This window comes from Mandrillus leucophaeus, unplaced genomic scaffold (genome assembly GCF_000951045.1).
Source record: "Mandrillus leucophaeus isolate KB7577 unplaced genomic scaffold, Mleu.le_1.0 Scaffold46, whole genome shotgun sequence".
Lineage (NCBI taxonomy): Eukaryota > Metazoa > Chordata > Mammalia > Primates > Cercopithecidae > Mandrillus > Mandrillus leucophaeus.
This window is the reverse complement of record NW_012104920.1, coordinates 68,925-82,312: the sequence shown is the minus strand read 5'-3', so window position 1 is coordinate 82,312 and position 13,388 is coordinate 68,925. Positions and strand designations below refer to the sequence as shown.

Below are 13,388 nucleotides of genomic sequence, written 5' to 3'. Positions count from 1 at the left end.
TAGCAATTTATCTTTTCCAGGAAAAAATGAGACAACTGAGCACCAAAACTGTTTCTCTTGAATTCAGGGTATGGTTTCAGGGCTTGGGGGCGGGGAACAGAATAGATTAGTAACTTGATTTCTGTGGTAAGATAAACGATTTTCCACAAAGTCCTTGAAGATCTTGATGGAGATTCACATACCAAAGCTGGCAGCTCCCTGTTCCTTCTTTCCTGTGATACAGCCACTAAACACAGGGCATTTCAGTAGGAAAATTTCAGATTTAGTTGTGGCTCAGGCTCAATGGGGATGATCCAGGAGAATGACAGAAAGTCTGAAGGAATGCAGTTTCTTCAGATAGTTTCTAAACCCACAAGTCAAGTCCCAGGCATGCGTCCTACTGACACAGGCACATTTGTTTATCCCACTTTGCACATAAAAAGCTAAGTTAATTACTAAATGAACTTGGATTAAGTGAATCTTCAAATTTTATCTTACTGGAAACAAACAATATTCCAAGAAAGTACATCCCTATTTCTTACGTAACTTGGAAAGCATCTTGCACTGAAACCATCTCTGAGGGTGCTATGGACTGAAATGCGTCCCCGCACAAATTCCTGTGTTGAAGTCCTAACCCCCAGGACCTCATGATGGAACTGTCATTAGGAAGAGGGTCTTTAAAGAAGTAATTACATTAAAAAGGAGTCATCAGGGTGCACCCTACTTCAATATAATTGGTGTCCTTATAAGAAGAAGAGATGAGGACACAGACACACACAGAGGGAAGGTCACGTGAAGACACAGGGAGAATACAACCATCTATAAGCCAAGGAAAGAATGTACAGTGAATCACCAAGAGAACTAACATAACTAACTCCATTTCTGTTTAAGGGGCCATTACCCATTCCTGCACATGGGCAAGGATAATTTTAGAGCACTGAGATAATATGCAAAAACAGCAATCAGGTAGTTTTTAAAACTAACTCTGAGATTAAAGGAGAAGGGTGTGAACAACTATGTTTTGTTAAAGATTTACAGGAGCACTGTGACTTGACTAAGGACAAGGATATTCCCAACCTCCTCAGACCCTTGCTGGAGCCCAGATGTCTGTGGTCATCAGTTACCTCTTCACCCTAACCCTGTCTCCTTCTCCCCGCTTTAACATAAAAACGGCCTAAAATGTGTTCCGACTTGAGAGGGTCCTCTGGGACACGAGTCCACCATCTTCTTTGTTTGCTGGCTCTCCAGATAAACCTGCTTTTCCTCCCACCAACTCTCGTCTCCTGTGCATGGCTTTCAAGTGGCACGCAGCCGAACCTGGGTTCAGTTATGAGAGGCCTCAGAAGAAACCAATCCTGCTGACACCTTGCTTCAGACTTCTAGCCTCCAGAATTGTGGAAAAGTATATTTCTGTTGTTTATGCCGCTCCCAGTCTGTGGTACTTTTATATCGCAGCCCTAGTGAACTAATCCAGAGGGCTTTCTGGTTGCCCTTGTGTTTGCTGGGTCCTCTGTGATCCTGAATCTGGTCGCTCCCACTAATCATAGCCACGATGCCATTGGAAAATTAATGTGCAGACCATGATGTCACACTCTGTTTTAAAAAGCAAGTCACAATGACACTAGATCCCCAAATGCTGAACTGTAAGAAGAATGAACTGTTGGAACTGAGGTCTCTTTTACTCTGGCCTTCTTGACTTTTACCAATACTTCAGAGCAGGGAGGAGAAAAAGGGAAGAATTAATCTGAACAACTTAAGTGGAAATAATTGAACAATGAAGTCCTTTTTCAATCTAACAGTGGAAGGGGTTTCTGAAACTTGATGACCATAATCCAGGGCAAAAGACTTATTGGAGGAATGTCCACTGTGTTGAATATGGGTTTAAAGATGATTTGCTGTGATGGTGTTGAAGCTGGGCAGCTGGGGTGGGGAGGGGCAGTGTCCCCAAAGTAACAGAGACCTGGCCATCACTTAGTATAACATTCTCAGGTGAACAGGTACAGCCAGTCAAATTGAAGGGGAAAGTAAAGCTTTCAAGTTGAATAGCTAAGGAGAATTTTTAGGCTGGGTGTGGTGGCTCACTCCTGTAATTCCAGTATTTTGGGAGGCTGAGGCTTCCAGCGATCCTCTTGCCTCAGCCTCCCAAAGTACAGGACAACATAGTGAGACCCTAGTCTCTAAACAACAACAACAACAACAACAACAACAACAAAAATTATTATTTTAAATTAGCCTGGTGAAGTAGTGTGAGCCTGTAGTCCCGGCTCCTTGGGAAACCTGAGGCAGGAGGATGCCTTGAGACCAGGAGTTGGAGGCAGCAGTGAGCTATGACTGTGACACTGCATTCCAGCCTGGGTGACAGAGCAAGACCCTGTCTCAAAAAAATTTTAAAGAGAAGTCATAGTAGTGACTAATTATTCTGAAGTCCAAATCCCACAGAAAATAGCAAGATAGGGAAAGGTCAGTTTACCACATCCAACGCGTTGAATGTTTACTATGCCTAGTGCCGGGCTAAGTGCTCAACGTGCACACCATTTAATCTCCACTCTGATTCCATGACAGATGTTATTATCATGCCCAATCAAAGACAAATAAGCTCAGAGAGGTTAAATTACGTATCCATAAAGTAAGACATAGAGTTATACATTTCTGTATGACAAAATGATTAAAGTTACTTACACATTACCTTTTTTCTTTTTAAATGTGACTACTAGAAAATTTTAAATTACATGTGAGCTTGTATTATGTCTACAGAACTACATCTATTAGCTTCTTAAAATCTAGGAAGAAAAGTAATTCATTTGCTTAATCACAGTAGACATTTAACTAGAAATCTAAGGAATTAAAAGCTTCTGGTGCTTTGAAACTTACAAAACGAGATGAGTTATCATTTTTCACAGTCTTCGCATTTCCAAATGATTCCAGAATTGGATTTGCTTGCAAAAGCTGTCGTTCAAGTTCCCCCTAAAAGACATTACACATACACACACACACACAAATAAAAGCAGATGTACGTTAATCTAATGTCTTTACTCAAGTTATCAGGGAAAAAATTTCTAAAAAAGAAACTGCATCTTTTCCTCAGTTCTTTCATTCTGTCTGCCATCCAGCAACTTTTGTTGGCTTCTTAATCCTGGTTAGGATAACGGACTCTACTAAAGGAAAAAAATTAGCATCTACAAAGTGACCACAAGGAGAAGAAACTGTCACGCTGAACAGAGAAGATCAACTTAAGCACAGGCCACGTAAATCAGGCAGAGAATTTTGAAAATAAAACAGATGGGCTTTCGTGAAATGAAATTTAGCATGACACTTCAATGAAGAACATACTAATACTTCTGTTTATTTTAACTCTGCCTTATTTGAAAACTTTAAGGCAGTTAATTTAACAGTTACCACTGTATTGATGTAGCACTTTCCAGTTTTCCAAGGAGTTTCATATACTATCTCTATCATATAGACAGGGCAATGTCTTCGCCTCCACTTTCAGAGGATGGTAAAGACGTTGATGCTGCTAACTTGCTCAGATTTAAAAGGCTAAGTAGAGAGTATTCGGTAAAATGTCTGCTTTAGTCAGTGTCTTTACTTATATGTAAATTAGGCTATAAAACAGATTTTACAAACAAAAGGTGGAAATATATTAATATGTGCTTTAATCATGAAACACAATAGAAAGCTGTATGAGAAAGTACGATGCCATTTCTGGCCATGAAAAGCACCAGAAGTGATGTTGTGTTTCTGGAATGTAATTTCAGAATTATATTTTATGACTTAAATAAATCTGCTTTTTCCAAACATAAATCTTAACCCTATATTTTAAAATACCCACAGTATTTTAGACCTAAAGAAAAACTAACTAAAAGCTGCTAGTAAATGCGATACTCTAAGCAAAAAAGATGAATACAAAGAACCTCACATAAGGCTTTTAAATTAGTGGTATTTGGTATGTGAGGCACTCCATCACCATCAAATTCAAAAAACAGAACAAATATATGTCATCCGTACAGTTCCGTCACGCCACCCTGGTGTGGACTGTCACTCTGCTGAAAGGGTGGGGAAGGGTTCCTGAGGCACATTACACAGGAAGGGGACCTGTTCCACCTACGTCCATTACAGCATGATCTGCACTGTCCGCACGTTCACAGGTCTTAAGTACAATCTACAACCGTGTTTAGCTGAAACCAGTCAGGAACCAGTCTTGTCGAGAACCTCAAGCTACCAGGATGTCATTACATGGCATCGGTTCGTTTTCTTGGCGTTAAGACAGTTTCCTCCCTGTACAACAAATCTTCTGGTTTCCTCACTTAAAAACCCTTACCAGACTCTTTTTGGTGTGCATTTTTCTAAACCATTACATGCTGCCAAACTTTCTTAAGCATGGTATCCTGAACAACTTTGATGACTGAGAGTCATTGTTAAAAATGCCAGTCAGGGGCCAGGCACGGTGGCTCACGCCTGTAATCCCAGCACTTTGAGAGGCCGAGGCAGGCGGATCACGAGGTCAGGAGATCGAGACCATCCTGGCTAACACGGTGAAAACCCGTCCCTACTAAAAATACAAAAAAATTAGCCAGGCGTGGTGGTGGGTGCCTGAGGCAGGAGAATCGCCTGAACCTAGGAGGCAGAGGTTGTAGTGAGGCGAGCCGAGATCGCGCCAATGCACTCCGGCCTGGGAGACAGAGCAAGAGACTCCATCTCCCAAAAAAAAAAAAAAAGAAAAAAAAGAAAAGAAAAAATGCCAGTCATTATTCGGTGATAGAATAGACTGCCTTCCCCCATCCCCCTCCGGGGTTGGCAGTCACTTCCATCAGCATTCCTATGACTAATATCTTGCAAAGCCCTTGGTATACTCAGTCTGTGTTAACTGTTTGGGTCTCTAAAAGCCTTTTTTTTTTTTTTTTTTAAACCTAATTCAATCTATGTGATGAGAATGTGGAAACTTGGAAAAACACTGGCATTCTGGTAAGTGGGGCATTACCTTAATAGTAAATATCTACTGCTAGACTGTGGATTCCTTAAAATCACACACCACCCTACCAAATCATAAGAAAAAGATTTTGATAGTCCATCTTTAAAGAGTTTTCCTAACTTGGAGGTAAAGCCAGTAATGCATATCTTACTTTAATATTACTTAGATATGGCTAAAAGGATTATTGGAGTCAAATTTTTTACTGGTTCTTTCCTTTTTCCGTGTGTGTGTGTGTGTGTGTGTATGTGTGTGTGTGTGAGAAAGAGAAAGAGAGAGAGAGAGAGAGAGAGAGAGCGAGAGCGAGATCGATCCACTGATTCTATTCTTCTTGTGCTGGCTTCAAGTAACCTGGCTGTATCCCCTGTGCCTAACTCGGTCAGTATCAGATCAAAATGATGCTTGGCAAATGTTCTGCTGAATGAATGTATAATCAGAGGTTCCACGGGTATCCAACTCTTTATATGTGAGGACTTTTTCTGCTTATCTGTGATGGTGGGTATCATGAAAATGATGCACAAACCTTTTTTTTAAATAGCTCATCAGCTAGCGTTAGTGTATTTTATGTGTAGCCCAAGACAATTTTTCTTCTTCCAGTGTGGCCCAGAGAAGCTAAAAGGTTGGACACCAGAATTCTAGAAGTATGTGGGGAGGGACGGTGGTGAGCCAAAGGCAACGAGAAGATTTATGGGTCCTCAGAGTCACCATGGTAATTGTGGACTCAGGCACCCCTCTGTCCCTGGTGTTGGTCCCACTACGTTAATAGTGTCACGGTATCACTCCTACTAATGGATTTGTGGACACTGGTGAGACTGAGTAATGATCTCAAAAACTCATAAATGAATCCCCCAAAACCTGGTACAAAGCTAAGTATCATAACATATAGAAATTCACATGAAATAATTTCTGTGTTGAACAATTTCATAATTAGATAAATGGTGCTAACAAATCTCAACCAAATTCTGAAGGCATTTGTAAACCATCAGGGGGCAGTGACTATTCACTTTTCCTCTGGAACTGGATGGGCAATGTCCTTCGTTTCTATTCTATAATGTTATTTTGGAATGTAGAAAACAGGCAGCCTTAGCTATTGAAATGATTTTTAAAGTTCTAAATATTTAGAGTTATATACTGCTTTAAAAGTTTACCAGTCATAGTGAAAATTATACTCCTGGGTTTATTACATAGTATATAATATACGCTCGCTATATGATATAGCATGAGTTCGAAATGGTTAAAAATATATACCTCTTTCAAAAGTCCAGTTCAGCCAGCAAGGGGACTCAGGCTGGGATCGGGCTGTACCTTGCAGGCCTGGCAGGGCAGAGCTGCAGGAAGGTTAAAAGCAGGCAGCAGCAACCAATCACATGTTGAAAATCAGACTCTAATCTCAACTGGCAGAGTCTCATTACTTGCTACTTGCTATCTATCACCTCTCTGTCTTGGTTCAGCACAGTTTAAACCAGGTTGGGGAAAGATACAAAGTCGTCCTGAAGATGACCGGAAAGACAGGGAGGCAAGTGGGCTGGCTTGAAGGAATCATTTGTAGGGGATGGTCAAGTTTTAGAATTTAATCATTTTCAAATCTGCTCTGAAATTGCGCTGTGTTGAGCCTTTGTGAACTCTGTGCTAGACTTTGAGGGTCTCTAAGAGCAACCTCTCCTGAGGAAAGAGGGCACACAGAAGCTGTACTTGCAGTCGGCTGGTGGATACTAAGGGGATAGAGCTAAATAAGACCTTTAATTTTCTTATAAAAGGTACACCAAAAGTTCGTAGATAAATGTTTATTTCAAGTTTACTTAAGTATTGTGACTTTAATTTTGAAAACTGATTTGCTTATATTTGTTCATATTTCAAAAATGAAGATGAAATTTAAAAGGTAAACATATAAGACTGACCATACTGCTCACTAGGATGGCTTTAATAAAAACACAGACAATGACAAGTGCCGATGAGGATATGGAGAAACTGGAACTCTCACATGTTCCTGGTGGGAATGTCAAATGGTACAGTCTCTTTAAAAATGTTTAACAGAATTACCATATGACCCAGCAATTTTACCTCTAGGTATCTACCCAAGAAAAATGAAAACGTATGTTCTCACCATAACTTGTACATGAGTGTTCATAGCAGCATTAATTATAATGGCCAAAAAGTAGAAAAAAATCCATATTCATTTTCTGATGAATGGACAAACAGAACGTGACATATATTTAATATAATGGAATATTATTTGGCCAAAAAAAGGAATGAAGTACTTATATGTGCTAGAATCTGGACGAACCTTGAATATATTATGCTAAAAGAAAGAACTGTCAGGGAGGACCACATATTATATGATTCCATTCACACAAAATGTCCAGAATAGGCAAATACATAGAGACAGAAAGTAGATTAGTGCTTGCCAGGGGCTGGGGGAAAATAGCATGTGACTACTAATGGCTATGGAGTTTCTTTTGGGGTGAGGAAAATGTTCTAAAATTGATTATGATAATAATTGCATAATGTGAATATACTAAAAACACTAAATTGTACATTTCCAATGGGTACATTGAATGGTATATGAATTATATCTCAATTAAGTTGTTTCAAAAAAAGAATAAGTAGACAAACGAGCAAATAAATAAAGGACTGACAAAATCAGGAGCCTAGAAATGCCCTCCCTTTTGGGTTTACAATTCATACTACCGTTTAGTGATAAAATGCTGGATGTATACACATGATTCCTCAGAATTTAACTTTTGCTTATAAAGTTCAATGTAAAATCACAAACCAGTGGTATCAAATCAACCAAAAGAAACTGTGACCTTGGAAAGTACAGACTTTTCACATTGTAACTACAGCTTTAAGGCAATCATTCAAGTGGGGTGAAGAAGTGGCAGACAGTGACACCTAGTAGGGGGAGAAGTAACTTCTTGACAGGACCCTTCCAGGGTGTGACCATTCCCTACTGCGCTGTTAAATATTTCATGTTCCTCAGTTGTGTTGGGGAAGAAAAATTGAGAACGAGTATTCTTCTGATATTTCTAAAAACGTCAGCATAGCTACTGCTTAACTATGATTAAAATCAACTTGGGAAAAGCAGCATTGAAGATTGTGTGCACAGTGGACACATGCAGTACGACATGCAAATCGGCAATGACCGGGAAGCATGGCCCAAAGAAGCTGCTGCCTTCTTTGGGAGAACGTGCTTCCCAGGGATTGATTTGACTCAAAGTAAAATCTAGGGCGGGTAGGCATGCTACTCACATACAACAGGGATCCACTCTGTAGTTTAAAATGACATCGAAACAAAATGTTAACAACAATGATTTATGTGTTCCATAGGGAATTTGGAAAACCTAAATCTGTGTATTAATTGCTTAGCACTATTTCAATAGCGACCCAAGTACATATTAAAAGGACGTTTAGCAAGTACCTCTAAAGCATAAAGAAAAGCTGCCTTCTGGCCCAGATTTTCCTTCTTTAACTGGCAAAGAAGCTTTTAAATATCCTACAGGATAACGATTATTTCATTAACCCTCTTCATTTGTATCACTGGTCTATTCTGCAGCTAAAGGAGCAAAAGGACATCATAGGCCTTCATAGGTACAGTGCAGCTTGGGTGGCTGGCAATCTCTTAAGAATCTTAAGAAAGATATCTTAAAATCTCAGCGTCTATGACAATTCCTTAGATATTTACGATTATTTCTTTAGATTAACAGATCATTTCCATAACTCGATATTATTGTTTCTTGCTTTGTATCATTATGTTTGTGAAAGACAAACCATAACCCTTCCAATGCTAGGGAAAGGAGTAAATCCAAGTATAGATGTCCTACTCTATCCAAGGTATGTGGCTCAGGTCTGCCCTCCTTCTCCTCCCAGGTAGTGAGAAATGGAGGACATGCTATGATTCTTGGTTTGTTCATTGCTATGGTCTGTGGAGCTGAAAGGTAGGCATCTGATAATTAGGAAGAATAACAGTCTTCCACTACTTGCCCAGTATAAAGAATATTGTAATTGACTTTATTTTACTTATTTATAGAGATGAGGTCTTGCTCTGTTGTCCAGGCTGGAGCACAGTTGTGTGATCGTAACTCACTGCAGCCTCAAATACTTGGGCTCAGGCCTTCTGTCTCAGCCTCCCAAACACCTGGGACTATAGGTGCATACCACTGTGCCCAGCTCTAATTTATTTAATATATTAAATATAATCGGGCCTTTGTTAAAACACATACAGGCATAAACTATGCCATGCCATAAAACTTTAACAGATCAGAAATTTGTTAGCTCCAAAGGTACAACTTTTGAAGAGGCAGCCCCAAATTTAAAATGTAGTGTAGGGCACAAAGCTAGGTTTCCATGTGTCTGGTAAGTATCAAAATAATTCCACCTAGTAAATGACATATGAAACCATAATTTATAGGCTTCATAAACATGCAGTTCAATGTCATGATAAAAGGGCAAATAAATATTAAAATGTATCTGGAAAACAAATTTAAAGCAAAACGGCATGCGCTTCTCAAGAAAGAATAAGGCTCTAAGCAATAAATTTTCAAAAGTAAATTTTCTTAATGACAGATTTCACTTAGAACTAGTGGCATTTGATTCTAGCAGAGACTCAATCTACAGACAGAAATTAGTGCAAACACTCAAGACTAAGAAGCATAAAGAAAAGCACTTGCCTGGTGTTTCACTGGTTTAGGCGATTCCTGCTGTTCATTACAAACAGACAAATGGAAATGTTAGCAAGTTTGAGTCTTTGCCTAGCAGTAAGCCATTTCCAAAGCACCAAGCCAATGTGCAGTTGAGAACTGTGGAAGCTGGGCTGGCTGGCATTCTCTCAGGCTGTATTAACTATCACTTCTGCATGTCTAGAAATTAAGGAGAACTGACATTTCTATTCTTGCCCTTTTTCTATCATCACTTCTTCCCATATCTCTCTCCTCCCCTCAGGCTGCCGTGGGTAGTAGCGACAGGCTACTGCAAGTTCAGAAAGAACGGCTGAAAATAGGCGAGCATCTTCTTTTGGTGGAAAGTAAGTCTTCATAAGTACTGCTGAACAATTCTCAGCAAATCTTTGCAAGAAATTAGGCATCAAGCCACAACCATAATTCCGGTTTGCCCTGTCAGAAAGCCTCTTTAACAGCAATTTCCCTGTATCCTAGCCCCTGGAGTGGAAAAAAGCGTTGCTGGGTAGGTGGCGGGGAGCGGGTGGGGACAAGGGAGCTGTTAGTTATAGCAGTGTGAGAGCAGACTGGCTTCCTTATTTTTGCTTCTGAAATTATAAATGAATAAGAAGAGATTTAAAAAACAACAGAGCAGAAACTTACAGGAATATTATGGTCCTTTCTTCCTTTATGTGAAGAAGCAACATGGGCAAGGTACTGAATAACTTTCTTTGTATTTTCTGTCTTCCCAGCACCTGACTCACCCCTGAAAGAAAGAATTAATATTGGCTACTTTAACAAAAGCACAGCACATGCATTCCAAAATTACAACTGAAAAATTAAATTGCATTGGAACAATAATGAAAATAAAAAGAGAACAGAAAAAGTAACTATCAACAGTAGTTAGAAAATTATTCTTGTAAAAGGTATTAAATAATAAACCCAAATAATTCTTCTTTTTCTTTGAGACGGAGTCTCACTCTGTTGCCTGGGCTGGAGTGCAGTGGCACGATCTTGGCTCACTGCAACCTCTGCCTCCCGGCTTCAAGCAATTTTTGTGCCTCAGCCTCTTAAGTAGCTGGGATTACATGCACACACCACCATGCCCGGCTAATTCTTGTATTTTTAGTAGAGATGGGGTTTGGCCATGCTGGCCAGGCTGGTCTCGAACTCCTGGCCTCAAGTGATCTGCTCACCTCAGCCTTTTAAAAAAGCACTGGGATTACAGGCCTGAGCCACTGCGCCCAGCAAACCCAAATATTTCTTGATAGATGCCAGTAAGAGGACACAGGAATATGTTCACGACACTCTTTTTTCCCTTGAGGGTGGGGGGTTCTACCAGAGAAGTGAAATTTATTAGAACATTCATGAAGAAAACTCTTCAGTACCATAAACATGACCAGCACTGCAAACAGAGAATCCCTAAAACAATTAAATTAATATGATTTAATCTGAAGGAGCTGAAAGAACAACTCTGAGATGCCTACTGGTACTGATATTCATTTTCAAAGCCACTGAAAGCCTTCTCAGATCCCCCTGTCACAGCATGCTAGTGACGAATTGCTTCCTGGTGCCAATGTTGTGCCTCATTTGCATCTTGTTAAAGATCTTCCCATCATTTGCTGGCCTCATAGGCTGGGTTCCTGATGGCAGGGGCTATAGCCTCATATATTTATTTATTTGTGTTTTGTTTCTTTTCTTTCTTTTCTTTTTGTTTTTTTGAGACAAAGTATTGCTCTGTTGCCCAGGCTGGAGCGCAGTGGCGTGATCTCGGCTCATTACAACCTCTGCCTCCTGGGTTCAAACAATTCTCCTGCCTCAGCCTCCCAAGTAGCTGGGACTATAGGCGCACGCCACCATACCTGGCTAAGTTTTTGTATTTTTAGTAGAGATGGGGTCTAGCCATGTTGGCCAGGCTGGTCTCAAACTCCTGACACAAAGTGAACCACCTGCCCAGCCTGTGTTTTGTTTCTTTTTAATCCTTGTAACTTTGCCCAGTGTTGACACATAGGCAGACATAATCTGTTGTCAAAATCAGTAAATACTATGAATTTTGTTGTGAATGAGGACAAATGCCACCACTTTAAATGATTCATATTTACAAGCAAGGCTGGCACATTTTGAAAGTTGCTTTTCATTTCTACTCAGTACTAGGCTTGAAATACAGACAAGCTGCTACGCACACAGCGATACCTGAATTACGGCCTCTGCTCAAACACTGAAGCTCCCCTAAGACATGATCAAAGCAAACCTAACTTTACAGTCAACAAAATTCTCAATTTGGATTATAATAAAAATTTCAATATCTAATTAATTTTTCTTTAAAAAAAAACCCCAAACTCAAAAATATTATATACATTGCCAATGAGTAATCCTCTAAGCATTTAATCTAAGGATTGAAAATCTAATTTTTCTAACAGGACTCTTCCTTGGAATTGCACTTAGAATTACACTATTTGGGCCAGCCACAGTGGCTCATGCCTGTGATCCCAGCACTTTGGGAGGCCAAGGCTGGAGAATCGCTTTAGCCCAGGAGTTCAAGATCAGCCAAGGCAACATAATGAGACCCGTATCTACAAAAAAAAAGTAACAAATTAGCTGGGTGTGGTGGCTTCCACCTGTAGTACTAACTACTCAAGAGGCTGAGGTGGGAGGATCTCTTGAGCCTAGGAAGGTGAGGCTGCAGTGAGCTGTGATTGTGCCACTGCACCCTAGCCTGGGCAACAGAGCGAGACCCTGTCTTAAAAAAAAAAAAAAATTACTGTTTGAAGTGTCCAAAACTTAAATTTTTCGGTAGCCTTACTGGTTGCATTATCTTTTTAACACTGCACCCAGATAACCACAAACTCAACCGCAGGGAAGACTGGGTGAAGGAACCCTAGTGACCAACTGTTGGCCTCAGTAAGGACATTTTCTTCTCTGGGCCTCAGTATCCCAAATCTGTAAAATGTAGGCATTGGATCAGATCCTTTCTAGTTCCAAGAGCTGATAATTCTAGATATAACCCATTTAATGGTTTATAAGACTATTTCCTATGTGAACTTATTAACCACCCCTCATGTTAGAGTAACATTAGTTTCCTTCAATGATTCGCCATCCACAAGCGTCTGAATCTTAGACACTCGAATCTACCAAACTTTTATTTTAAGGTTTCTGCCCACTATTCCTGCTAAAAGAGGCCGTTCTGGCAACCAAGATTACATCAATCTGTAGTCTCACTTTTATATCATCTGTATTATTAAATCCATCTGTTGTTTTCTTTTACAACTTTGATAGTTTCACTTTTTACAGCTGAAGCTTCAATCTGAAAAAAATTTTATGATTTGAGGTAAGAATTTAATCTAATTGTTTCCCCTGGATGATTCAGCCCACCTCCCAATATCAATGACTGACAAAGACATTCATTCTCAGGTGATCCAAAATGTTATCTTTTAGACAGGCATGGTGGCGGGCGCCTGTAATCCCAGCTACTCGGGAGGTTGAGGCAGGAGAATCGCTTGAACCTGGGAAGTGGAGGTTGCAGTAAGCCGAGATCTTGCTACTGCACTCAAGCCTGGGTGACAGAGTGAGACTTCATCTCAAAAAAAAAAAAAAAAGTTATCTTTATCTTATTCTTATTCCCCATACATGTGGCTTATTTCCAAGCCAGCACCATATTCAGTGGTTCTGAAATGTGGCTAACCAGAGCACCCACCATCATCCTTCTTTTTGAAAAGAGCAAAAAGAAATCAGGTAGACTCTGAGGTTTATTTTTTACATCAACTTCAAATAGTTTTTTTCTGTTATCTCTT

General features: G+C 40.0%; 1 protein-coding gene across 4 annotated transcripts in view; it reads right to left on the bottom strand.

Moving 5' to 3' along the window:
- The window catches only part of MYH10 (myosin, heavy chain 10, non-muscle), a 152,444-nt gene that overhangs the window by 90,155 nt on the left and 48,901 nt on the right, over positions 1 to 13,388 (bottom strand). The window contains exons 5-8 of one of the 4 annotated variants that reach the window (XM_011994478.1): positions 10,261 to 10,363; positions 9,613 to 9,642; positions 8,195 to 8,212; positions 2,851 to 2,943 (exon numbers count right to left, since the gene is read on the bottom strand). In XM_011994478.1, coding sequence (XP_011849868.1) covers positions 2,851 to 2,943; positions 8,195 to 8,212; positions 9,613 to 9,642; positions 10,261 to 10,363 — 244 coding nt within the window. The remainder of the gene's footprint in view (positions 1 to 2,850; positions 2,944 to 8,194; positions 8,213 to 9,612; positions 9,643 to 10,260; positions 10,364 to 13,388) is intronic. The other 3 variants (XM_011994479.1, XM_011994480.1, XM_011994481.1) reach the window with 3 other exon arrangements.